Raw genomic sequence first — 25199 nt, forward strand, 5'->3', positions numbered from 1 at the left:
GCCAGACCTTTCAGGGAGCTCAGCACCAGGGCTATGGGCCACAGAGGGCCACCAAGTTCAGGGACAGCTGTAGGAAGGGACTCAAAGGTCAGAGCAGCAGGGCCCCAGGACATGACCAGGCTTGGGGCATCTCCAGGACCTTCTGTGTGGAGCGTTTCACAAGGCAATGGAATAGTACCACCTTCCTTCATGTAGGACCATCACACCCCTCTGCTGGGGGAAGAAAGGGGTGTTTCCAGTAATTAAAAACTAGTATGTGGAGTTCCTGTCGTGGCTCAACAGTAACGAACCCATCTAGTAGCCATGAGGATTCAGGTTTGATCCCTGGCCTTGCTCAGGGGGTTAAGGATCTGGCATTGCTGTGAGCTGTGGTGTAGGTTGAAGACACAGCTCGGATTCTGTGTTGCTGTGTTGTTGTTGCGTAGGCCGGCAGCTACGGCTCTGATTTGACCCCTAGCCTGGGAACCTCCATATGCCACAAAACTACTATGAGACCAAAATAAATCCTGATAATTACATTCATAAAGTTTGAATTAGGCTGTCAAAAAAAAAAAAAATCAACATCTCAGCTTCAATCCGAGGGTAGGAGGGGACAAACACCGCATATCCCTTGACTGTCAGCCAAGGTGGGGAGACGTGGCTGCTCGGGCCAGCTCCCCCAGGGAGACCCTGAGATGTGTGTCAGGAGGAGGCAGGGCCTGCAAAGGCCTCCAGAGGTCTCTGGCCTCCACGATCCTGCAGCCCTGACACCCTCGCCCACCTAGGATGGCGGCGGGAAAGCAGATCACATGGGGTGAAGAAACTCAACAGGGGAAAAGCCCCCAGGCCCCAAACGCTAGTCTGAACTGCACGTGGTGGGGGAGGGGGCAGGGAACAGCTGCTTCTGCTGGGAAGAAGCCTGTTTTTCCGGATCCTGCTGCCTGAAGGGTAGCCCTCCCCCTTGTGCGGGGAGATTAGCAGGACCCCTACGTGTCACCCCTCCCCTTTCCATGGTGGCCCAAGAGGGAGAGGGTGTCTGGTGTGACTCTTTAAAAGTCAAGCCCTGGAAGTTCCCATTGTGGCTCAATAACAAACCCAACTAGAATCCATAAGGATGTAGGTTTGATCACTGGCTTTGCTCAGTGGGTTAAGGATCCGGTGTTGTTGTGAGCTGTGGTGTAGGTTGCAGATGCAGATTGGATCCCACGTTGCTGTGTCTGTGGTATAGGCAGGTGGCTACAGCTCCAATTTGACCTCTAGCCTGGGAACTTCCATATGCCACAAGTGTGGCAATAAGAAAAAGCAAAAAAAAAAAAAAAAGGCAAGCCACAGGAGTCAGGGCCGCCTTAGAGTCAGGGAAGGGAAGCCCCTTGCCTATGTCAGCAGGACCCCTGTACTGTGCACACAGGACATGTTGGTGTCTTGGGTTTCAACCTTCACTCAAAGGTCAGAGCTGTAGCAGGCATTGGTCATTCCGAGGGGTCCAGCATCATCCCTCCCCAGCTCAAGCACCCAGACACCCCTCTGCAGACCCAATCGTGGGCACTTTCTGGGAAGTGCCTCTGCCTCTGCTATGGAAGCCCAAAGGTGCAGAGGTGCCTTCAACCCCCCACATACCCACGCAGGTGGAGCTAGAGAAGGGCAGGCATGTGACTGAGGGTGGGACTCTAAACTGGGAGCTGATGAGACAGTGGATGTGGGGCAGACCAGCCATTCCCCACAGCCCTGCCACTGACCTCTGCCTGGGGTCTGTGGCCTTGCCCTCTGGGGCTCCCTGGGCACTGGCTATGTTCCCACTGGATCCTCCAGCCTCAGAGGCAGTCCTCCTTGTGATAAATGCCCTTTGTGCCTGGTTCCACAATCAGGAATCCTGTCAAATGGGCTCATGGGCTCATGCTGACTCAGCAGTGTGACGGGAAGTATTTTTCATGGGCTCCCGAACTCCACTCAGTACCTCAGACATTCTTCAAATGAACTGTTCCAATTTAACTTTGAAATCTACTTTAAACTATTTATTTTAATTAAACCACTTAAAAAACAGTAATTAAAACATTTACAATAGTAGGTTACCTTTGGGAACATACTAGAGGACCTGCAGAAGACATGAAGGAAACTTCTGAGGGACTAAGAACATTCCATATCTTTTTCTTTTCTTTTTTATGGCTGTACCTGTGGCATATGGAAGTTCCCAAGCCAGAGGTCGAATCAGAGCTACAGCTACATGCCTACACCACAGCCATAGCAACGAGGGATCCAAGCCGCATCTGCAAACTACCCAGCAAATTGAGGCAATGCCAGACCCTTAACCCACTAAACAAGGCCATGGATCAAACCCACATCCTCACAGAGACAACATCAGGTTCTTAATCTGCTGAGCCACAATGGGAACTCCAACATTCCATATCTTGAGTAGTGGTGTGAGTACAGGCATGTGATTAAACAGTGTACTTAATGCCACCAAATTATCCACTTAAAAATGGTTAGGTAAATTTCCTGATACATATTCCCCCCACAATTTAAAAAAATAGATTAAAATAGAATTCAAAATGCTCCTTTAAATCTAGTTCAATAAATAAGAGATAAACTAAAAAACAGTCATACATTTAAAAAGCCATCAATATTTGTACTCTTTACCATAAGTTATACGATAATTAAAACAACAAATCAGAAGTTCCTGTTGTGGCTCAAAAGTAATGCACCTAACTAATATCCATGAGGATGTGTATTTGATCCCTGGCCTCACCCATTGGGTTAAGGATCCTAAGCTGCCATGAGCTGTGGTGTGGATTGCAAACAAGGGTCAGATCTGGCATTACTACGGCTGTGGTGTAGGCTAGCAGGTGCAGCTCCGGTTCAGCCCCTAGCCTGGGAACTTCTGTATGCCCTGGGGGCAGCCCTAAAAAGAGACACACACACAGATACATACCAAGCAAAAAACCCACTAGTATATACCAAATATAAAACAATGGTGACTCCCAAGCTTTCCCAGTTTCTCAAGGTACCAGATTATCTCATTTTCTGCAGAATTCAGGGTACAGCCCCTCCTGCTACAGCTGGATCCTGAGATTTGAAGGCAGCTATTCAAAATCTCTTAGTATTGGCAACCATACATCTATGTGATCCAGATTATTTTTCCATTCTGTGGAATCAAAACAAAATGAAAAAATAAATTGGATGCTGGAATGACAAAATTATCATGATGGATTACAGATAAGTGGTAGCCAGGGTTAGAGAAAGGGCAGGAAGAGGGTAATTACACAGGGCCAGCCTGAGGGAGCTGCATGGAGGTGATGACCAGCTTTGTTCCTGATTGTTGAGGTGGATGGAAAAATATACACATGTGATCAAACGTCACAGAACGATAGGTGAAAATTTAACCAAAAATAAGTGCATGAAAGACCCGGTGAAACTTAAGCTCTATAGTCTAGTTCACTGCACTATGCCAATTAATTTCCTGGTTTTGGAAGTACATTAGAGTTACATAAGATATTACCATTAGAGGAAGCTGTAAGATTGGTAGAAGAGATTTCTCTGTACCACTTTGACAATCTTAAGAAATTCTTTATTTCAAAATATAAAGGTTAAAAAATACAGAAATATGGAGTTCTCCTGTGGTGCAGTGAGTTAAGGATCTAGCATTGTCATTGCTGTGGCTGCGGTTGCTGCTGTGGCATGGGTCATCGCCATGGTGCAGGTTTGATTCCCCGGCCTGGGAACTTCCACATGATGCAGGCATGGTGCCCCCCCACCCCCCAAAAAATACAGAAATAAATTGGATGACACTGCCATAAGACTGCCACAAACCCAGTTTTCAAATTATTTTCCTCAAATCACCCATTATTCTTATAGACTTAATATATACAAGTAAATTATGACACATTAAGTTAAATGTGTACTGGAGTTCCCATTGTGGTACAGTGGAAACAAATCTGACCAGGAACCATGAGATTACGGGTTTGATCCCTGGCCTTGCTCAGTGGGTTAAGGATCCGGTGTTGCTGTGAGCTGTCGTATAGGTTGCAGATGTGGCTCGGAACTGGCATTGCTGTGGCTCTGGCGTAGGCTGGCAGCTGTAGCTCAGATTAGACCCCTAGCTGGGAACCTCCATATGCCACAGGTGTGGCCCTAAAAAAGCACCATGCAGGTTTCATATCTTTTTTTTTTTTTTTTTAAGGCGTTGACTGTTTCTTTGCAAAAGCTAAAAGTCACTGAGGTATTGGAAAAAGCATGCAAGAGACAGGCAGGAGATTGGGCTGGTTCAGCCCTGAGCTAACCAGCGGTCACAGAGACAATCAGTACAACTGGTCCATGCCATTTAAAGACTTTCATGTTTAGGAAATGAGATATACACACCCAGGAGGTCAGATTGGGACATAAGATGTCGCAAACAGTATGTGGTTAAGTGTCAAATGAGTAATGTTATAGACTATGTCCCCCCAAAAGCTGTAAGTTGAAGCCCAAACTGTAAGTTGAAGCCCAAACCTGAATCTGGGGATGGAGACTTTCAAGAGGTAATTAAGGCTAAATGAGGTGTGGTGCAGTGGAAACGAATCCGACACAGCCCCACTCTAAGCCATGTCTTTTTTAAAAAAAGGACATTAGGACACAGGCGCACATGGAAGTAAGACCACATGAAGACACAGGGAGAAGACGGCCAACACCAAGCCAAGAAGAGAGGCCTCAGGAGAAACCACCCCTGCCAACACTTTGATTTTGGATTTCCAGCCTCCAGAACCGTGAGACAATAACTTTTTTGTTGTTTAAGCCTCCCAGTCCATGGTACTTCCTTATGTCCATTCACAAAGATGAATATAAGTAGGGTGGTGATGTGGTTTAGAAAGGATGCTTAAGAGAGCCTGCTGCCTGCTCCTCAACAAGGAGCCAGAAACACTGGACAAAAGGACAAGGGATGGTGGGTGTGAAAGAGATATTCAAAGGAAAAGAAAAGCCAGCTCTAAATCACATGCAGGAAAACCCTGTCACCAGATGCATATCACTCAAAAACACTGGAGTTCCTTTATCGCATTCATTCGTTCATTCCTTCAGTCAACAGTGGTGACCAAGCCTGCCCAGCCCTGTGCCAGGCACTGCAGCATGCAACACACAGATCAAAGCCACACTCTGTATAGTGCAGTCTTCCAATGAAGATGTGCAGGCAAAGGCAATACAAGGGATCCATGTCTCCATGGGAGCCGGCACAGGGCATTGGAAGGGCTGGGAGCAGAAGCCTCTCCTGAGAGAAGTGTGAGGGCATCAGTGTGAACACTGCGGAGGAGTGGCCAGTCCCCTGGACAGCAAGTGACTTGGCCGCCCAGACAGTGGATAGAGATGGGCACGCACTAGTCTTCAACAGCCCCAATCAGGCTCGATGGGTACCACTTAATCCTCTAGGGAAGCCTACATTATTTCGCATTTGTCTAGTAATTCTCTTAAGGAAACAGCCCCCAAATAACAAAAGTCAGATTGGCTAGTGGGTTTCTGACATCTAGTTCTCAAATTTGTTTAGAGGTTTGATATAGTATATTAAAAAAACAAAAAACCATTCAACTCTAAAATGTAACATAAATGCTAGTTATCATTCTACCATTCAAGACTTGGAAAGGCCTTAGAAGCCACCTAGTCCAAAGTGACCATTTTATGGATTATGGAAATTTACTAAAGATTACCTAGCTTGTACCTGACAGAGTCAGAGCCAAGGTTCATGATTACCCAAAGCTGAGACTCCCTGGGAAGCACAGGTTTTTATACTTTTTTTTGGTTGGGGGGTCTTTTAGAGTTGCACCTGCAGCATATGAAGTTCCCAGGCTAGGGGTCAAATCAGCAGCTGTAGCCACCAGCCTATGCCACAGCCATAGTAACACAGGATCCGAGCTGCATCTGCAACCTACATCATAGCTCATGGCAACACCCGATCCTTTAAGCCCCTGAGCAAGGTCAGGGATCAAACCCAGTACTCATGGAGACTAGTCAGGTTTGTTACCACTGAGCCACAATGGGAACTCTGGTTTTTGACATTTGAATTCTAACATAATATATATTCAATCCTATATGGTTTCCCTTCAGTTTTGCTACAATTCTAAGCACATTCAATTCCAAATTTTGCTTTTGCTAGTGCAACCTTCCAACGTGCTGGTGAACAGAGGTTTGTGTTACAGAGGACAAAACTGGAAACCCTCTTGGAGTTTCCTGCTAACCAAGTGCTCTACTCCTACCAGTTGAAGATTGGTTCCAACATGCAACCTCTGAGAGGGCAACCGACACAACTAGAGGCAGGAGAGGAGGGAAATGGCAAGTGGGGGAAAGCGGGGGGGAGGTGTTGCGTGGAAGGGAGCTCACCTGTTGCCATCACTACAGTTTGACCAGAAAGCATTGAGCCTGGTGCCAAGGCTGGGGTAGGACACAGTCCTGAACCCTGCAGTCATACTTCACCTCTTAGGCCACTTGGCTAAGCTTCCATCTCATGACAATGGTGTAACTCAGAGAGGTCCCTCTCCTGCATTGGTGGCCCAGAGGCTCAAAGGCGGCCCAACTACAGTCACCTCAGGGCAGCCTGGGGGCTCCTCCACTTGGTTGGACTACCCATGTCTTCCTTATTAACCCTTTGTCTAGATGCCTTATGCCATAAGCAACTGCAAAAGTTTTCAGCGAAAAAAAAAAAAAAGTAAGATAAAATCAAAGACCAAATTTACTCCCAAAAAGAGGCAACAGAAAAGGCAGAGTTTGTTTAAAGGTGGTTCCTCCAGGCTGGAAGTGTTATCAAGTCTCCCCATGATCACAGGGTATATCAGCCCCTCAGATTATTATTTTTACCCTAAACTTACCAACGGTGTCACAAGGTTCGTCTTTATGTACGCAGAAATCTGTCCTAAAAAAAAAAAATTTTAAGAAGACATAGTCAGGTGGGTGCAGGACCTCCAAGAATAGGAGAAGAAAACACTGTCTATTAGTCTTGATGATTCAGGGAGTTCCCATTGTGGTCCAGTAGTAACAAACCCAACTAGCATCCATGAGGACACAGGTTCAATCCCTGGCCCTTGCTCAGTAGATTCAGGATCCAGTGATGCCATGGGCTGTGGGGTAGGCTGCAGGCACAGCTCAGATCTGGCATTGCTGTGGATATGACGTAGCCTGGCAGCTGCAGCTCCAACTTGACCCCTATCTTGGGAAATTCCATATGCTGCAGGTATGGCCCTAAAAAGACAAAAAAAAAAAAAAATTTTTTTTAAAAATCTTGATGATTTATCTTACCCATAACACAGTTATCACCTTAGCTGTAACAGGTTATAATGAGGAATAACAACTAGCAGTGTTTACCAAGATGGGCCACATTTCCAATCAGCAGGACCAGTTACCCCGCCTGAGACCCTCTTTTCATAGCTAAATGATTCCATACACCACCCTCATTTACTCTGTGGCTGGAAGGACTCCTTCCAACACTGACAACGTTTTGGAAGAAGTTTACTAAGTCATCTATCAGAGACAATTCCTAGTCAATAGCGTCAAACTATAGTGACTTCCCAAGTTACTCTACTTGGGCGGCAACTGGTTTGAGATGCTAGAATGACCGTGCATCATTCATATAAGAACACAACAACAAAAAATGTCATTTCTAAAAGTTCTATTCCTTAAAGCTCCCTAGGCTCCCCCAGGTGTGTGGCTGTGGGCAATGAAACAGCAAAGATGCTTGAAATCTGGCCCAGCCCTGGTCTTGCAGGCACAAGGGGCTCCCTCTGGCCTCTGAGGGGTGAAGTGATGGGTCTGTGCCCTTCTTTCCCCAAACCAGAGAATTCGCCCCATTCTGCCCTGTAAATTCCCACTGTTGGGAGCTACCCGGCATGCTGTGTGGGATAGCGTCCTGCCCAGGACTGGGTGAGGAGAGCAGTGTCTGGCCCATATGCTTCCCATGGGGGCCGGCAGGAAGCACCCACTCATCTGCAGCTCTCTGAACACACTCTGGCACAGCTTCAGGTTGAAAAAGTGTATTCTGAAGGTACCTCTTGTTATTTTACTCCTTGAATACTCTCTGGGATGGAAAATGGGGCCAGCACGACAAGGCTGTCACTACACAAAGTTGTGAAATGAGAGTCACAGGTCCAAAATGGACCACACCTGGCCTCCACCTTCTGACATTCCATCCCCACCTCCAATTTCCTCCTCAATTCCCCTCCGACCCTCTGTCAAGATCTATTCTCAAGGAAGGATCACCTCTCCCATTCACCCTGGGGACAATAACAAGAAGGCCATGTGCTACCCTACTAACTCCCCCTCCACTCCCAGCCACAGTACACTCTGTCCCTGTTAACGTACTTGCTTCTGAAATGTAATCCACGCCTGACGCCTCTCAGCAGTTACTGATGTCCGCCAGAGTAGAGCAACACCTGCATGTTCCCAACCCTGGCTCTGCCTTGGGCTGACCTGAACACTGTCAGAGATTCACCTGCCTACCAGACCCACAGATTCCAGTTCAGTAGATTTAAAAGATTCTATGTGGGCTTCTGATGTACAGAATTTCCTGGCCCAGGCCCACTGCCTTGGGCCAAGAAGTGCTATCAGGCACCTGGAACATTCTACAAGCCCAGAGGAGAGGGTGGCTGGTGTGGCTGGGACAGCTTTGAGGATGAAGCCCTGAAGGTGGCCATGATAATGGTGTGGAGAGGCTGGGGCCAATCCTGTCAGCAGCCCATGTGGGCTTGGCTGTCACAAGTTTCCAATTTTCTGAGGATGAATGTGTATATTTGGGGAATCTATTTTAAAAGAATTTTCACAAAGGAAAAAGAGAAAGCCTTTAAGACCCCTATACTTTTCATAACCTTCTCCCAAACCAAGGGAGCCTCCATGAAGTGGAGAGGGAACAATCACAGGAAAACAAAGACTTGGGACTTGATTTTTCAGTCAAAGATGACCTTTCAGAAGACTAGTTAATACTCTGAAAAACCTATGGTTTCCAAATGAGACAGGTTGGGGGTGGGGGGATGCGCTGGGGGGTTTGGGATGGAAATGCTATAAAACTGGGTTGTGATGATCATTGCACAACTATAAATGCAAGAAAATTCATTGAGTAATTTTAAAAAAGAAATAAAAAAAAGAAGACTAGTTAATAGGCAGGAGAAAGTAGCAAGGAAGAAGCACTGGCAGGGAGGAAACCAAACATAAAAGTATAAATTTTAAAAAATAAAATAAAACCTAAATCTGCTCACTGGTCTGGTATCTCACTCAACATTCTTGATCTGACACCCTTCCCATCTGAATGCTTTGGGCATGTCACACACACACATACACACACACACAAAACCTTGCTCCTGGGCTTCCAGAACTAAACAGCCTGAGAACAAAACATCCACTTTGCAGGTGCCAACTTGGAGAAAGACGGCAGACAAGGCATCACCTCCAGCTTCCCTGCAGGATGACAGTGGTCTCAAGTGATGGACTCACGGAGGCCAAAGCTCAATTAGAGGCCTTGCTTGAAGGGGTCAGGCAAAATCTGAATCCTCCCTCCCCTTTCTGTTCAAGGTTCTTTCTCATAAAAGGAAAAGCAAGCTCTCTGTCTTCAGGAGCAGCTTCACCCCAGGTTCTCTGGCTTCTACTATAAACCCACGCCAATCCCACACGTAGGAACTGTGAGGGGCAACTGGGGAATGAAAAAAATGCAAGTCCATTCACCTTCATTCCACTGTTTGTTCCTCAAGAGAAGAGGGGCCCTGTGGATCTACAGGCCAGGTGGGATCTGTGGGTGTGTGAGCCGTGCAGTCAGGCAGGCCCCATGCTCTGGAGTCTCGCATCCTGCAACCTGCTTTCATCTCTGCTCTCACTGCCTGAAATTCTTAACAATTTTGTTCCATTTTTTAAAGTTTTACTGAAGTATAGTTGATTTACAATATTCTAATGATTTCTGCTGTACATGGTGATTCAGTTATAAACCATTCTTTTTCAGATTATTTTCCCATATAGATTATCACAGAATACTGGGTAGAGTTCCTGATGCTATACAGCAAGTCATTGTTGGCCAGTCATCCTATATATAGCACAGTGTGGATATGGCAACACCGAAACCCTAGTCCATCCCTCCCCGTACCTGTTCCCTTTGGTAAGCATAAGACTGTTTTTGAAGTCTGTGAGTCTGTTTCTGTTTTATAAATAAGTTCATTTGTATCTTTTTTTTTTTAAGATTCTACATATAAGCGATATCATATGATGTTTGTCTTATTCTGTCTGATTTATTTCACATAGTATGATAATCTCTAGGTCCATCCATGTTGCTGCAAATGGCATTATTTCATCTTCGTTTCTCGTTGAGTAATTTATATATATATACCATATCTTTTTTATCCATTCCTCTGTTGATGGACATTTAGGTTGATTCTATATCTTAACTATCATAAATAGTGCTGCTACGAACACTGGGGTGTATGTACCTTTTCAAATTATGGTTTTCAGTGGATATATGCCCTGGAGTGAGATTGCTGAGTCATACAGTAGCTCAATTTTCAGTTTTTTGAGAACTTCCATACTGTTTTTCATAGTGGCTGTACCAATTCATATTCGCATCAAGAGTGGAGGAGGGCTCCCTTTTCTCTGCACCTTCACCAGCCATTATTGTTTATAGAGTTTTTGATGATGGCTATTCTGATTGGTGTGAGGTGGTAACTACCCCATTGTAGTTTTGATTTGCACTTCTCTAATAATTAGTGATGCTGAGCATCTTTTCATTTGTTTTAGGGTTTTTTTTTTGCCATCTGTATGTCTTCTTTGGAGAAATGTCTACTTAGGTCTTCTGCCCATTTTTTGATTGGGTTATTTTTTGATATTGAGCTGTATGAGCTATTGGTATATTCTAAAGATTAATTCTTTTTGGTCACTTCCTTGGCAAATATTCTTTCCTGTTCTGCAGAATGTCTTTTTATTTTGTTTGTGGCATTTTTTGCTGTGCAAAAAAAAAGCTTGTAGGTTTACTTAGGTCTCATTTATTGATTTTTGCTTTTATTTTCATTCATTTAGGAGGTAGATCTGAAAAAGATATTTCTGTGATTTATGTCAAAGAGTGTTTTGCCTATATTTTCCTCTGAGAGTTTTATGGTATCCAGTCTTACATTTAGGTCTTTAAGCCACTTTGAGTTTATTTTTGTATATGGGGCTAGAGAAAATTCTAATATCATTCTTTTACATGCAGCTGTCATTTTCCCAGCACCACTTATTGAAGAAATTGTCTTTCCTTCACCATTTGTTCTGTCTTACTTTGTCATAGATTAGTTGAACATAGGTGTGTGGTTTTATTTCTGGATTTTCTGTCCTGTTCCATTGATCTATATTTCTGTTATTGTGCTGGTACCATACTGTTTTGATGATTGTAGCTTTGTTGTATAGACTGAAGTCAGGGAGCTTGATTCCTCCAGCTCCATATTTCTTTCTCAGGATTACTTTGGCTGTTAAGGATCTTTTGAATTTCCATAAAAAATTTTAAAAATTTTGGTTCTAGTTCTGTGAAAAATGCCATTGGTAATTTGATAGGCATTGCACTAAAACTGCAGATTCCCTTGGGTAGTGTGGTCACTGTGACAATATTGATTCTTCCAACCCAAGAATAGAGTATATTTTTCCATCTGTTTTGGTCATCTTTGATCTCTTTCAATAGCATCTTATAGTTTTCAGAGTACAGAAATTCTTACTAATTTTTTTTTTTTTAATCTTTTCTAGGGCCGCGCCTGCAGCATATGGAAGTTCCCAGGCTAGCGGTCTAATTGGAGCTACATCTGCCAGCCTACACCAGAGCCACAGCAACGCAGGATCTGAGCCATGTCTGGGACCTACACCACAGCTCACGGCAACACTGGATCGTTAACCCACTGAGCAAGGCCAGGGATCGAACCCGCAACCTCATGGTTCCTAGTCGGATTCATTAACCCCTGAGCCACCACGGGAACTCCTTAATAATTTTTTAACATGGGGTCCTACGTTTTCATTCTGCACTAGGCCCCACAAGTCATTTAGCCCATCCTGTGCATAACCCACTACCTGGAATAAAGTTGGGGCTTAATAAACACTGGCTCCTTCACTGAACAACTGGCATATATTTCTGGCTTCCATTTCAACTGTACTATAAGCTCATCAGTGACCTTGTCACTCCCCAGTGATTGGAAACCAAGACAAACCTAAGGCCACAGGTACACACTGAGCTCTTAAGTGAGCAAGGGTGAAGGTCAAAGGTAAGACTGTCCCTATGCCTGGGTGGCATGACATGGGAAGGGAAGGTTGAGGGACCACTGGAGGTGCTCTGGTGTTGAGCTCTGGCTGGAGACATGTGTTGCCCCAGGTGTCTCCCAGGAGCACAGACCTGAGTTTGGGGAAAATCCCAGTTTCCTTGCTTTCTATATGAGATGCAGGGCCAAAGGCAAGGCTAGGCCTGGTGCTGAGCCCCAGGTATGTGAGTATCTCTTCAAAACCCTGCTTCCAATGCTTTGGGGTCTAAACCCAGAAGTAGAATTGCTGGATCATATATAATAGTCCTATTTCTAATTTTTTGAGGAACTGCCAAACTGTTTTCCACAGTGGCTGCATCGTTTTACATTTCTACCAACAGGGCACAAGGGTTCCAATGTTTCCACATCCCTGCTGACACTTTCTATGTTCTTTTTTTTTTTTTTTTTTTTTTTAAAAACACTAGGAATCCTAATGGGTGTGAGATGTAAAAGAGAACATTTGTACGCAAAATATTTCAATATGGTAAATAAACTGTTAGGAGACAGGAAAAAGAGAAAGAAAGAAAAAAAAAAAGCCTAGCAGGTAGCATTTTCAGGCTGGGAAGTGCATTTATGTCTCCAACGGTGTTTTGTAAAAGGGTTAATCCAGAAGTTTTGTCAACACTAATTCTAGGAACATCTGCTCTTTCTTAGGGGGAAAAAGGGATATGTGTCCTCAAACCAAGACCACTTGTAAGCATTTTCTCCACACAGACAAGAAAGAAAATAGCAGAAAAATGAATAAGCAATATAGGGAAGATTCCCATAGGCTATTTTTTTTTTTTCTTTTTTGCTATTTCTTTGGGTTGCTCCCGCGGCATATAGAGGTTCCCAGGCTAGGGGTCTAATCAGAGCTGTAGCCACCGGCCTATGCCAGAGCCACAGCAATGCGGGATCTGAGCCATGTCTGCAACCTACACCACATCTCACGGCAACGCCGGATCGTTAACCCACTGAGCAAGGGCAGGGACCGAACCCACAACCTCACGGTTCCTAGTCGTATTCGTTAACCACTGCGCCACGATGGGAACTCCAGGCTATTTTTTTTTTATTTTGGTCTTTTGCCTTTTAGGGCCACACCCATGGCATATGGAGGATCCCGGGCCAGGGGTCTAATTGGAGCTGTTGCCACCAGCCTATGCCAGGGCCACAGCAACGCCAGATCCAAGCCTTGTCTGCAACCTACACCACAGCTTAGGCCAACACCGTAATCCTTGACCCACTGAGCGAGACCGAGATCGAACCCACAACCTCATGGTTCCTAGTCGGATTCATTTCTGCAGTACTGTGACAGGAACTCCAGGCTATTATTTTTAACAAAACACCAGAATTTTTATATTTCATATGATATTTATGCAAACCCCTTTCAAAGTAATAACCTTTAACATTTATCCGCACATTCCAAAGATGATGTTATTCAGAGCTCCTCTCTAGGAAAGGCCTTTAGTGCATCATTAATTACCATTTGGAAAATCAGTCACAATCACTAATTTATAGTCACATATAGATATAGTTCCCGAGATTCCTGTCTGCTCCCCAAGTGAAATCCACTCTCAAAGGGTGGTACTTATAAGCCCGACACTGTAATCCTTGTTTTACAGAAAGCCCTGCAGCTTCCAAAAGCCATTTCAAAATGCCTTGAGCCAAGACAGCCTCTGGCCAGTGAATGCAAGGGCCAGAGCTGCTGGGAGAGGTGGTACCTGGGGGCTCCCAGCACTCACTTGGGTGGGAAAATCCAGATCTAAAGCAAGTATAAGATGGAGTTCCCGTTGTGGGGCAATGGTATCGGTGGCATCTCTGTAGTGGCAGGATATAGGTTCAATCCCTGGCCCATCACACTGGGTTTTAAGATCCAGCACTATGGCAACTGCAGCATAGGTTGCAACTGTGGCTTGGATCTGATCCCTGGCCCAGGAACTCCATATGCTGGGGGAGCCAGAAAAAGAAATACATACATAAATAAATCAAGTACAAGGTCATGCTCATCCCTTGTCTTTGCTGCCTGATAGTGTACCAGCCATATGCAGGCCATCACAATTACTGAACAGTCTTCTCAGAGATGGGATTAAGATGGCAGAGTAAAAGGACTGGACCTCAACTTCTCCCATAAAAGCAACAAAATTACAACCAACTGCTGAACTACCTTCAACCAAATGACTACAAACTATCAAAAAAAGATATCCTACTGCAGGAGAGAGAAGACAAGATATTCTACTGCAGGAGGCCCACATCAAGATGGTAGGAGGGGTGATTACACGATATAAGCAACTCCATTCCCACTGGGTGGGTGTCCCACGGGCTGGAAAGTAACTATCACAGAGACTCACCTATGGGAGTGAGAGTTCTGACCCCCACATCAGGTTCCCACACCTGGGGATTTGGCATTGGGAGAAGGAGGCACCAGAGCATCTGGCATTGAGGGCCAGTGGGGCTTGTGTACAGGAGCTCCATGGAACTGGGGGAAATGGAGACTCCATTCTTGAAAGGCACACACAGGGTTTCATGTGCACTGGGTCCCAGGGAAAAGCAGAGACTCCACAGGAATCAGGGTCAGACCTGACTGCAGTTCTTGGAGGATCTCCTGGGAAAACGGGGGTGACTGTGGCACATGGTGGGGTAAGGACACTGGAGGCAAAGTTCTCAGGAATATTCATCAACGTGGCCATTTTGGAAAAATCTGGCCACACCCATCAGTGCTGAGAGGCCCCAGGCCAAACAATAATCTGAGCAGGAAAATAGCCCCACCCATCAGCAAACAGGCTGCATAAAGATCCCCAGGCACACAACTGCTCTAATCTCACCCAGAGACAAAACCCCACCCACCAGAGAGATAAGAATCAGCTCCAGCTAACAGTGGGCAGGCACTAGCCCTTCCCATCAGGAAGCCTACACTTGGCCTCTGTACCAATGTCATCCGCAAGGGGAGCAGACATCAGAAGCAAGAGAGGCTATAACTCTTGTCTGCAAAAAGGAGACCACACCAAAAATCTATACAAAATGAAAAGGCAAAGAAATATGACTCAGATAATGGAGCAGAAAAAAAAAAAAAAGAAAAAAACAGAAAAACAGCTAAGTGATCCGGAGATCACCAACCTCCATGAAAAAGAAGACATCTTTAGACAGATGATAGTAAAGATGATTCAAGATCTAGGAAGTAAACTGGAGGCAAAGATTGATAAGTTACCAGAAACACTTGGCAAAGAAACAGAAGATTTAAGGATTAAGCAAGCAGAGATGGAAAATACAATAACTGAAATAAAAAACTCACTAGACGCAACCAAGAGCAAAATACAGGAGGCAGAAGAATGAATAATTGAGGTGGAGGACAGACTAGTGGAAATCAGTGATATGGAATAGAAAAAAGAAAAAAGATCGAAAGAAATGAAGACAGTCTAAGAGAACTCTGGGACAATGTTAAACATACCAACATCTGTATTATAGGGGTATCAGAAGGAGAAGAGAGAGAGAAAGGAACAGGGAAAATATTTGAAGAGATAATAGCTAAAATCTTCCCTTCTTAGGGAAAGAAATCATTCACACAAATCTTGGAAACACAAGGAGTACTGTTTAAAAAATACCCAAGGAGGAATATCCTGAAACACATATGAGTCAAACTGACCAAAATCAAAGACAAAGAGAAAATACTGAAAGCAGTGAGGGAAAAGAAACAAATAACATACAAGGGCCTCAATAAGGATATCAGCAACTTTTTCAGCAGAAACTCTGCAGGCTAGACGGGGGTAGCATGATATACTTAAAGTGATGAAAGGAAAAAACCTCCAACCAAGATTACACTAACCAGCAAGGCTCTCATTCAGATTTGAAGGAGAAATCAAAAGCTCTATAGACAAACAAAAGCTAAAAGAATTCAGCACCACTAAGTGAGCCTTACGACAAATATGAAAGGAACTTTTCTAGGTAGAAAAGAAAAGGCCACAACTAGAAACAAAAATATTACAAATGACAAGGCTCACCAGTAAAGGCATATGTATAACTAAAGGTAAGAAATCATCCACACACAAATGTGCTACCAAAATCAGAAATTGTGAGAAGAGGAGGGTACAAATGCAGGACACTGGAGATGATCTAGCAATTAAGAGACCAACAGTTTAAAACAATCTGGCATATATATAGACGCCTGTATGTACACTTCAGGATAACTGCAAACCAAAAATCTACAATAGATACACACACAAATAAGATTCAGCAATGGAAATACAACACTAAAGATAGTCATCAAAACACAACAGAAGAGAACAAGAGAAGAAGGGGAAAAAAAGACCAACAAAAATAAATCCTCTTGTTGGTGCACTGCTGACTGGGTGAGTGGTATGCTAAGGGCTGGGGAGTGGAAAGCCACAGCAGAGAGAACCTGGGAGACGGTCCGGACCCACAGGAGAGGCAAGTCGTCACTGTTGGGAAGGGGAGAGGAGGAGGGGCAGGCCTCCATAGTAAACTCCTTGGGCCCCAGTGTGCAGGCTTGCCCACGGGATCACAGAGAACTGAGTGCTCCTTCCAGGGGCCTGCCCTCCACACACGTGGATCTGGCCCTGCCTGCACCCTTGCACACACCCATCGCCCTTGCCCAGCCTGTGTAGATCCAGCCACACTCACGCAGATCCGGCCCTACAGGCAACCCTGTGCACTCCCAGCACCCGTGCCCAGCCTACACAGATGCATCCGGCCTAGCCCACGCAGATCCAGCCTTGCTGGCACCTGCAAGTGCTTCCGGATCACGCGCACAGCCCTTGCAGATCTGGCCCTACCGGCTCCCTCTAGCACTCCCGGCGCCTGCGCCCAGCATGTGTTGATCCATCCGCCAGCACTTCCACACACGCCCAGTGCCCACGCCTCACCCTCACAGAGCCGGCTCTGCCAGACCACGCTGGACTGTGCCAAACCATGGTTTCACTTCCCCAAATTTTCAGAAAAAGAAAAACACAAGCATGATGAAGAAGCTCAGAAACCATTCCCAGTTAAAGCAATGGGAGAATTCACCTAAATCAATCAACAATGGAACAGACCTATGCAGTCTGATAGACTTTGAGTTTAAAAGGGAGATAGTGAAAATCCTGAAGGAATTAAGAGAAGATATGAACAGTAATGCAGATTCCCTCAGAAAGGAGCTAGAAAATATAAGGAGGAGCCAAGATAAACTAGGAAGTTCATTTGCATTTGCAGAGATACAAACTGAGCTAAAGGCAATAAGGACCGGAAAGAATAATGCAGAGGAACGTATTAGTGACATGGAAGATAGAATAATGGAAATCACCCAAACAGGACAGCAGACACAAAACCAAGCGAAAAAACATGAAAACAATATAAGATACCTATGGGATAACATAAAATGGGCCAAGCTACGCACAATAGGAATTCCAGAAGGAGAAGAAAAAGAAAAGGGGATTGAAAATATATTTGAAGAAATTATGGCTGAAAACTTTCCAAATCTAAGGGATACTGATATCAAGATACAAGAAACACAGAGGGCCCCAAAGAAGCTGAACCCAAACAGGCGCACATCAAGAAATATGATAATAAAAATGGTAAAAGTTAAAGATAAAGAGAGGATTCTAAAGGCAGCAAGAGAAAGGCAAAATATTAATTATAAGGGAACCCCAACAAGGCTATCAGCTGATTTCTCTACAGAAACACTACAGGTCAGAAGGGAGTGGCAAGGTATATTTAAAGTGCTGAAAGGAAAAAATCTGCAACCGGGAATACTCTATCCAGCAAGAATATCATTTAAAATAGAAGGGGAAATAACGAATTTTTCCAACAAACAAAAACTGAAAGAGTATGGCAAGATGAAACCCATTCTAAAAGAAATACTGAAAGGGCTTCTCTAAATAAAAGAAAAAAGAAAAGGAAGAACTAGGATGGAGGAAACCACAATTGGAAAGCAGTCACTTAAATAAGCCAGCATACATATTCAAACATGAGGATGTTAAAAAAAAAAATCAAAACCATGCAATGTGGGTAAGGGAAGTAAGAAAAAATAGATTATATTTTTTATCTTAGTGATGTGTTTGAGCCTATACGATTTTCATGCTAAGCATATATAGGAAGGTTTTAACATACTTAAAAAACAGGGCAAACACAAATCAGAGCCAAACATTACATTCACAAAAACTGAAAAGAAAAATACTCAAGTATAAAATAAATGGAAACCATCCAACCAAAAAAAGAAGAAGAAAAGAGAAACATAGAGTCTACTGGAAAACAAGGCTTAAAATGGGAATAAATAAATATCTATCAATAATCACTTTAAATGTCACTGGACTGAATGCTCCAATCAAAAGACACAGAGTGGCTAACTGGATAAAAAAGCAAAAACCTTCAATCTGCTGCCTATAAGAAATTCACCTTAGGGCAAAGGATACATATAGATTGAACATGGGGATGGGAAAAGATATTTCATGCCAATGGACCAGACAGGAAAGCAGGAGTTGCAATACTCGTATCAGACAAAATAGACTTTAAAATGAAGGCCATAAAGAAAGACAAAGAATGACACTATTTGATGGTTAAAGGATCCATTCAAGAAGAGGATATTACAATCATCAATATATATGCCCCTAATATAGGAGCACTCAGATACCTATGACAAATACTAACAGACATAAAAGGAGAAATTGATGGGAATGCAATCATAGTAGGAGACTTAACACTCGACTCACATCAATGGACAGATCCTCTAGATAGAAAATCAATAAGGCAACAGAGATCCTAAAGGACACAATAGAAAAGATAGACTTAATCAACATTTTCAGGACATTACATCCAAAAAAATTCAGACTACACATTCTTCTAAAGTGCACATGGAACATTCTCAAGAACTGATTACATATTGGGGCACAAACCTAAACAACAAATTTAAGAATATAGAAATTACTTCGAGTATCTTCTCTGACCACAATGGCATGAAATTAGAAATCAACCACAGGGAAGGAAATCAGAAAAAACCTCCTACATGGAGACTAAACAACATGCCACAAAAAAAACACAAAAAAACAATGGTCAATGAGGAAATCAAGAAGGAAATTAAAAATACCTCAAGACAAATGATAATGAAGACAAAACCACTCAAAATCTATGGGAGGCCACAAAAGCAGTGCTCAAAGGAAAGTTCATAGCAATACAGGCCTTCCTCAAAAAAGAAGAAAAATCTCAAATTGACAACTTAACCCACCACCTAAATGATTTATAAGGACAAACAAAACCTAAAGTCAGCAGAAGGAAGGAAATCATAAATATCTAAGAGGAAATCAATAAAGTAGAGATTCAAAAAACAACGGACAAAATCAATCAAAGCAAGAGCTGGTTCCTTGAAAAGGTAAACAAAATTGACAAACCTCTGGATAGACTCACCAAGAAGAGGAGAGAAAAAACCCCAAAAAACAAAACAAGAAATGAAAAAGGAGAAATCACAACAGATACTACAGAAATACAAAAAAACCATATGTGAATACTATAAACAATTATATGCCAACAAATTTGACAAACTAGAAGAAATGGACAACTTTCTAGAGACTTACAGCCTGCCAAAACCGAATCAAGAAGAAACAGATGAACTGAACAGACCGATCACTAGAAATGAAATTGAATATGTCATAAAAACACTCCCTACAAATGAAAGTCCAGGACCAAATGGCTTCACAGGCAAAAGCTACCAAACATTCAGAGGAACTTATACCCACTCTACTTAAATTCTTTCAAAAGAATGAAGAAGCAAAACTCCTGAAGACATTATATGATGCCATCATCACCCTAATTCCAAAATCAGACAAAGATACCACCAAAAAAGACAACTATTGGCCAATATCCTTGATGAATAAATTCTCAACAAAATTTTAGCTAACTGAATCCAACAACATATCAAAAAGATCATACAGCACGACCAGGAGGGATTCATCCCAGGTTCACAAGGATGGTTGAACATACACAAATCAATCAACATCATACATCACATTAACAAAAGGAAAGTCAAAAACCACATGATCATCTCAATGGATGCAGAAAAAAAGAGCAGTTGACAACGTCCAGTATCCCTTCCTGATAAAAACTCTTATCAAAGTGGGTATAGTGGGAACATTCCTTAACATAATCAAAGCCATTTATGACAAACCCACAGCAAATATAATACTCAATGAAGAAAAGCTGAAAGCCTTCCCACTAAAATCTGGAACAAGACAGGGATGCCCACTCTCACCATTGGTATTCAACATAGTACTGAAAGTCCTAGCCACAGCAATCAGACAAACAAAAGAAATAAAAGGCATCCAAATAGGAAGAGAAGAGGTAAAACGGTCACTGTATGCACATGACATGATACTATATATAGAAAACCCTAAGGACTCAACCCCAAAACTACTTGAACTGATCAGCAAATTCAGCAAAGTAGCAGGATATAAGATTAACATTCAGAAATCACTCACGTTTCTGTATACTAACAATGAAATATTGGAAAAGGAATACAAAAATCCAATACCTTTTAAAATTGTACCCCCAATAATCAAATACCTGGGAATACACCTGACCAAGGAGGTAAAGGACTTATATGCTGAGAACTATAACATTAATCAAGGAAATTAAAGATGTAAAGAAATGGAAAGAAATTTCATGCTCCTGGGTTGGAAAAATTAATATTGTAAAAATGGCCCCACTACCCAAAGCGATCTACAGATTCAATGCAATCCCTATCCAATTACCCAGGACATTTTTCACAGAACTAGAACAAACAATCCAAAAATTTATATGGAACCATAAAAGACCTAGAATTGCCAAAGCAATCATGAGAAACAAAAAAACCAAGCAGGAGGCATAACTCTCCCAGACTTGAGGCAATATTACAAAGCCACAGTCATAAGACAGTGTGGTGCTGGTACCAAAACAGACATACAGACCAATGGAACAGAATAGAGAACCCAGAAATAAACCCAGACACCTATGGTCAATTAATCTTTGACAAAGGAGGCAAGAACATAAAATGGGAAAATGGTAGTCTTTTCAGTAAGAATTGCTGGGAAACCTGGACAGCTACATGCAAATCAATGAAACTAGAACAAACCCTCATACCATGCACAAAAACAATCACAAAATGGCTGAAAGACTTAAATATAAGACAAGACACCATCAAACTCCTGGAAGAGAACATAGGCAAAACATTCTCTGACATCAACCGTACAAATGTTTTCTCAGGCCAGTCTCCCAAAAGAAATGAAAGCAAAAATAAACCAGTGGGACCTAATCAAATGGACAAGATTTGCATAGCAAAGGAAACCAAAAAGAAAACAAAAAGACAACTTACTGAATGGGAGAAAATAGTTTCAAATGATGCAACTGACAAGGGCTTAATCTCTAGAATATACAAGCAACTTATACAACTCAACAGCAAAAAAGCCAACAACCCAATGGAAAAATGGACAAAAGACCTGAATAGACATTTCTCCAAGGAAGATGTACAGATGGCCAACAAGCGCATGAAAAAATGCTCAACATGACTGAATATTAGAGGAATAAAAAATCAAAACTACCACAAGATACCACCTCACACCAGTCAGAATGACCATCATTAATAAGTCCACAAATAATAAATGCTGGAGGGTGTGTAGAGAAAAGGGAACCCTCCTGCACTGTTGGTGGGAATGTAAGCTGGTACAACCACTATGGAGAACAGTATGGAGGTACGTTAGAAATCTATACATAGAACAACCATATCACCCAGCAATTGTACTCTTAGGCATATATCCATACAAAACTTTCCTTAAAAAAGACACATGCACCCACATGTTCATTGCAGCTCTATTCACAATAGCAAAGACATGGAAACAACCCAAATGCCCATCAACGGATGATTGGATTAGGAAGATGTGGTATATATACCCAATGGAATACTATTCAGCCATAAAAGAGAACGACATAATGCCATTTGCAGCAACATGAATGGAACTAGAGACTCTCATCCTGAGTGAAGTAAGTCAGAAAGAGAAAGACAAATACCACATGATATCATTTATATCTTGAATCTAATATAGAGCACAAATGAAACTTTCCACAGAAAAGTAAATCATGGACATGGAGAATAGATTTGTGGTTGCCAAGGGGAAGGGGGAAGGAGTTGGGTAGATTGGGAGCTTGGGATTAATGGATGCAAACTATTGCCTTTGGAATGGATTAGCAATGAGATCCTGCTGTGTAGCACTGGGAACTATCTCTAATCACTTAAGATGGAGTATTATAATGTGAGAAAATAGAATATGTACATGTATGTGTAACTGGGTCACCATGCTGTACAGCAGGAAAAAAAAAATTGTATTGGGTTGGAGTTCCTGTCGTGGCTTAGTGATTAATGAATCTGACTAGGAAGTATGAGGTTGTGGGTTCAATCCCTGGCCTTGCTCAGTAGGTTAAAGATCTGGCAATGCTGTGAGCTCTAGTAAAGGTCGCAAACTCGGCTCAGATCCCTCGTTGCTGTGGTTGTGGTGCAGGCTGGCAGCTAGGGCTCCGATTAGACCCCTAGCCTGGGAACCTCCATATGCCGTGGGTGCGGCCCTAGAAAAGACCAAAAAAAAAAAAATTGTATTGGGGAAATAATTTTAAATAAATAAACTTAAAAATTTTTTAATAAAATAAAATTAGGTATTTTTAGGTAAAATAAATTTTAAAAAATAATAAAAGATACTCAGAAGCAAATGACAACAAAGACACAACAATCCAAAACCTATGGGATGCAGTAAAAGCAGTTCTATGTGGGAGGTTTAGAGCAATACAAGCATACTCAGGAAACAAGAAAAAGTTAAATAAAAAAACCTAACTTTATACCTAAAGCAATTAGAGAAAGCAGGAGAAAAACCAAAGTTAGCAGAAGGAAAGAAATCATAAAGATCAGAGTAGAAATAAATGAAATAAAAATGAAGAAAACTGTATAAAAGATCAATAAATCTAAAAGGTAGTTCTTTGAAAAGACCAACAAAATTGATAAACCCTTAACCAACCTCATCAAGAAAAAACGAGAGAGGACTCAAATCAATAAAATTATAAATGAAAAAGGGAGATGTTACAACATCACAGAAATACAAAAGATCATAAGACTTCTGCCAGCAACTCTATGCCAATAAAATGGACAACCTAGAAGAAACAGAAAAATTCTTAGAAAAGTTCAATCTTCCAAGACTAAACCAAGACTGAATAAAAAAAAAATGAATGGATCACAGAAGAAATCAAAGAGGAAATTAAAAAATACCTAGAAGCAAATGACAATGAAGATATGACACTCCAAAACCTATGGGATGCAGCAAAAGCCATTCTAAGAGGAAAGTTTCTAGCAGTACAAGCCCACCTCAGGAAACAAGAAAAAGCCAAAATAAACAAGCTAACTTTACATCTAAAGCAGCTCGAGAGAGAAGAACAGACAAGACCTAAAGTTAGTAGAAGGAAAGAAATCATAAAGATCAGAGCAGAAATCAATGAAGTAGAAATGAAAAAAACCATAGAAAAGATCAGTGAAACAAAAAGCTGGTTCTTTGGAAAGATCAACAAAATTGATAAACCCTTAGGCAGACTTAGCAAGCAAAAAAAGAGAGAGGACTCAAATCAATAAAATTAGAAATGAAAAAGGAGAAGTAACAACGGACATCACAGAAATACAAAGGATCATGAGAGACTACTATATGCAACTATATGCCAATAAAACGGAAAACCTAGAAGAAATGGACAAATGCTTAGAAAAGTACAATCTTCCAAGACTAACCCAAGATGAAATAGAAAAGATGAATGGACCAGTCACAAGAACTGAAATTGAAACTGTGATTAAAAAACTTCCAACAGGAGTTCCCGTCGTGGCGCAGTGGTTAACGAATCCGACTAGGAACCATGAGGTTTCGGGTTCGGTCCCTGCCCTTGCTCAGTGGGTTAACGATCCGGCGTTGCCGTGAGCTGTGGTGTAGGTTGCAGACGCGGCTCGGATCCCACGTTGCTGTGGCTCTGGCGTAGGCCGGTGGCTATAGCTCCGATTCGACCCCTAGCCTGGGAACCTCCATATGCCGCGGGAGCGGCCCAAGAAATAGCAACAACAACAACAACCAAAAGACAAAAAAAAAAAAAAAAACTTCCAACAAACAAAAGTCCAGGACCAGATGGCTTCATAGGCGAATTCTATCAAACATTTAGAGAAGAGCTAACACCTATCCTTCTGAAGTTATTCCAAAAAATTTCAGAGGAAGGAACACTCCCAAACTCATTCTATGAGGCTACCATCATCCTGATACCAAAACCAGACAAAGATACCACAAAAAAAGGAAAATTTAAGGCCAATATCACTGATGAACATAGAAGCAAAAATCCTTAACAAAATATTAGCAAACTGAATCCAATATTTACTACCTTAATGAAGTGGGATTTATCCCAGGGATACAAGGATTCTTCAATATCCCACAAATCAATCAGTGTGATACACCACATTAACAAACTGAAGAATAAAAACCATATGATCCTCTCAATAGGCGCAGAAAAAGCCTTTGACAAAATCCAACACCCATTTCTGATAAAAAACCCTTCAGAAAGTGGGCACAGAGGGAACCTACCTCAACATAATAGAGGACTTAAATGACAAACCCACAGCGAACATCATTCTCAATGGTGAAAAGGTGAAAGAATTCCCAATGAGATCAGGAACAAGACAAGGATGTCTGTTCTCGCCACTACTATTCAACATAGTTTTGGAAGTCCTAGCCAGGGCAGTCAGAGAAAAAAAAGAAATGAAAGGAATCCAAATTGGAAAGGAAGAAGTAAAACTATCACTGTTTGCAGATGACATGATACTATACCTAGAGAATCCTAAAGATGCTATCAGAAAACTGTTAGAGTTCATCCATGAATTTGGCAAAGTTGCAGGATACAAAATTAATACACAGAAATTGACTGCATTTCTATATACTAACAACAAAAGATCAGAAAGAGAAATTAGGGAAACAATCCCATTTACCATTC

The 25199-nt window shown here is 42.4% G+C and overlaps 1 protein-coding gene across 9 annotated transcripts in view; it reads right to left on the reverse strand.

Annotated features, from left to right (window-relative positions):
* Nucleotides 1-25199, reverse strand: part of ADAMTS17 (ADAM metallopeptidase with thrombospondin type 1 motif 17) — a 387154-nt gene that overhangs the window by 262989 nt on the left and 98966 nt on the right. For all 9 annotated transcript variants that reach the window (XM_084975992.1, XM_021098456.2, XM_021098449.2 and 6 more), the window contains one exon: nucleotides 6801-6844. Coding sequence is in view for 6 of the 9 variants with exons in the window: in XM_021098456.2 (XP_020954115.1) it covers nucleotides 6801-6844 (44 nt within the window). In the remaining 3 variants the exon portion in view is untranslated. The remainder of the gene's footprint in view (nucleotides 1-6800; nucleotides 6845-25199) is intronic.

The sequence above is a fragment of the Sus scrofa genome, chromosome 1 (assembly GCF_054392235.1).
Source record: "Sus scrofa isolate SSC_HxYL_T2T_F1_AM1 chromosome 1, Sscrofa_HxYL_maternal_Yorkshire_Landrace_v2.0, whole genome shotgun sequence".
In the NCBI taxonomy this organism is placed as follows: Eukaryota; Metazoa; Chordata; class Mammalia; order Artiodactyla; family Suidae; genus Sus; species Sus scrofa.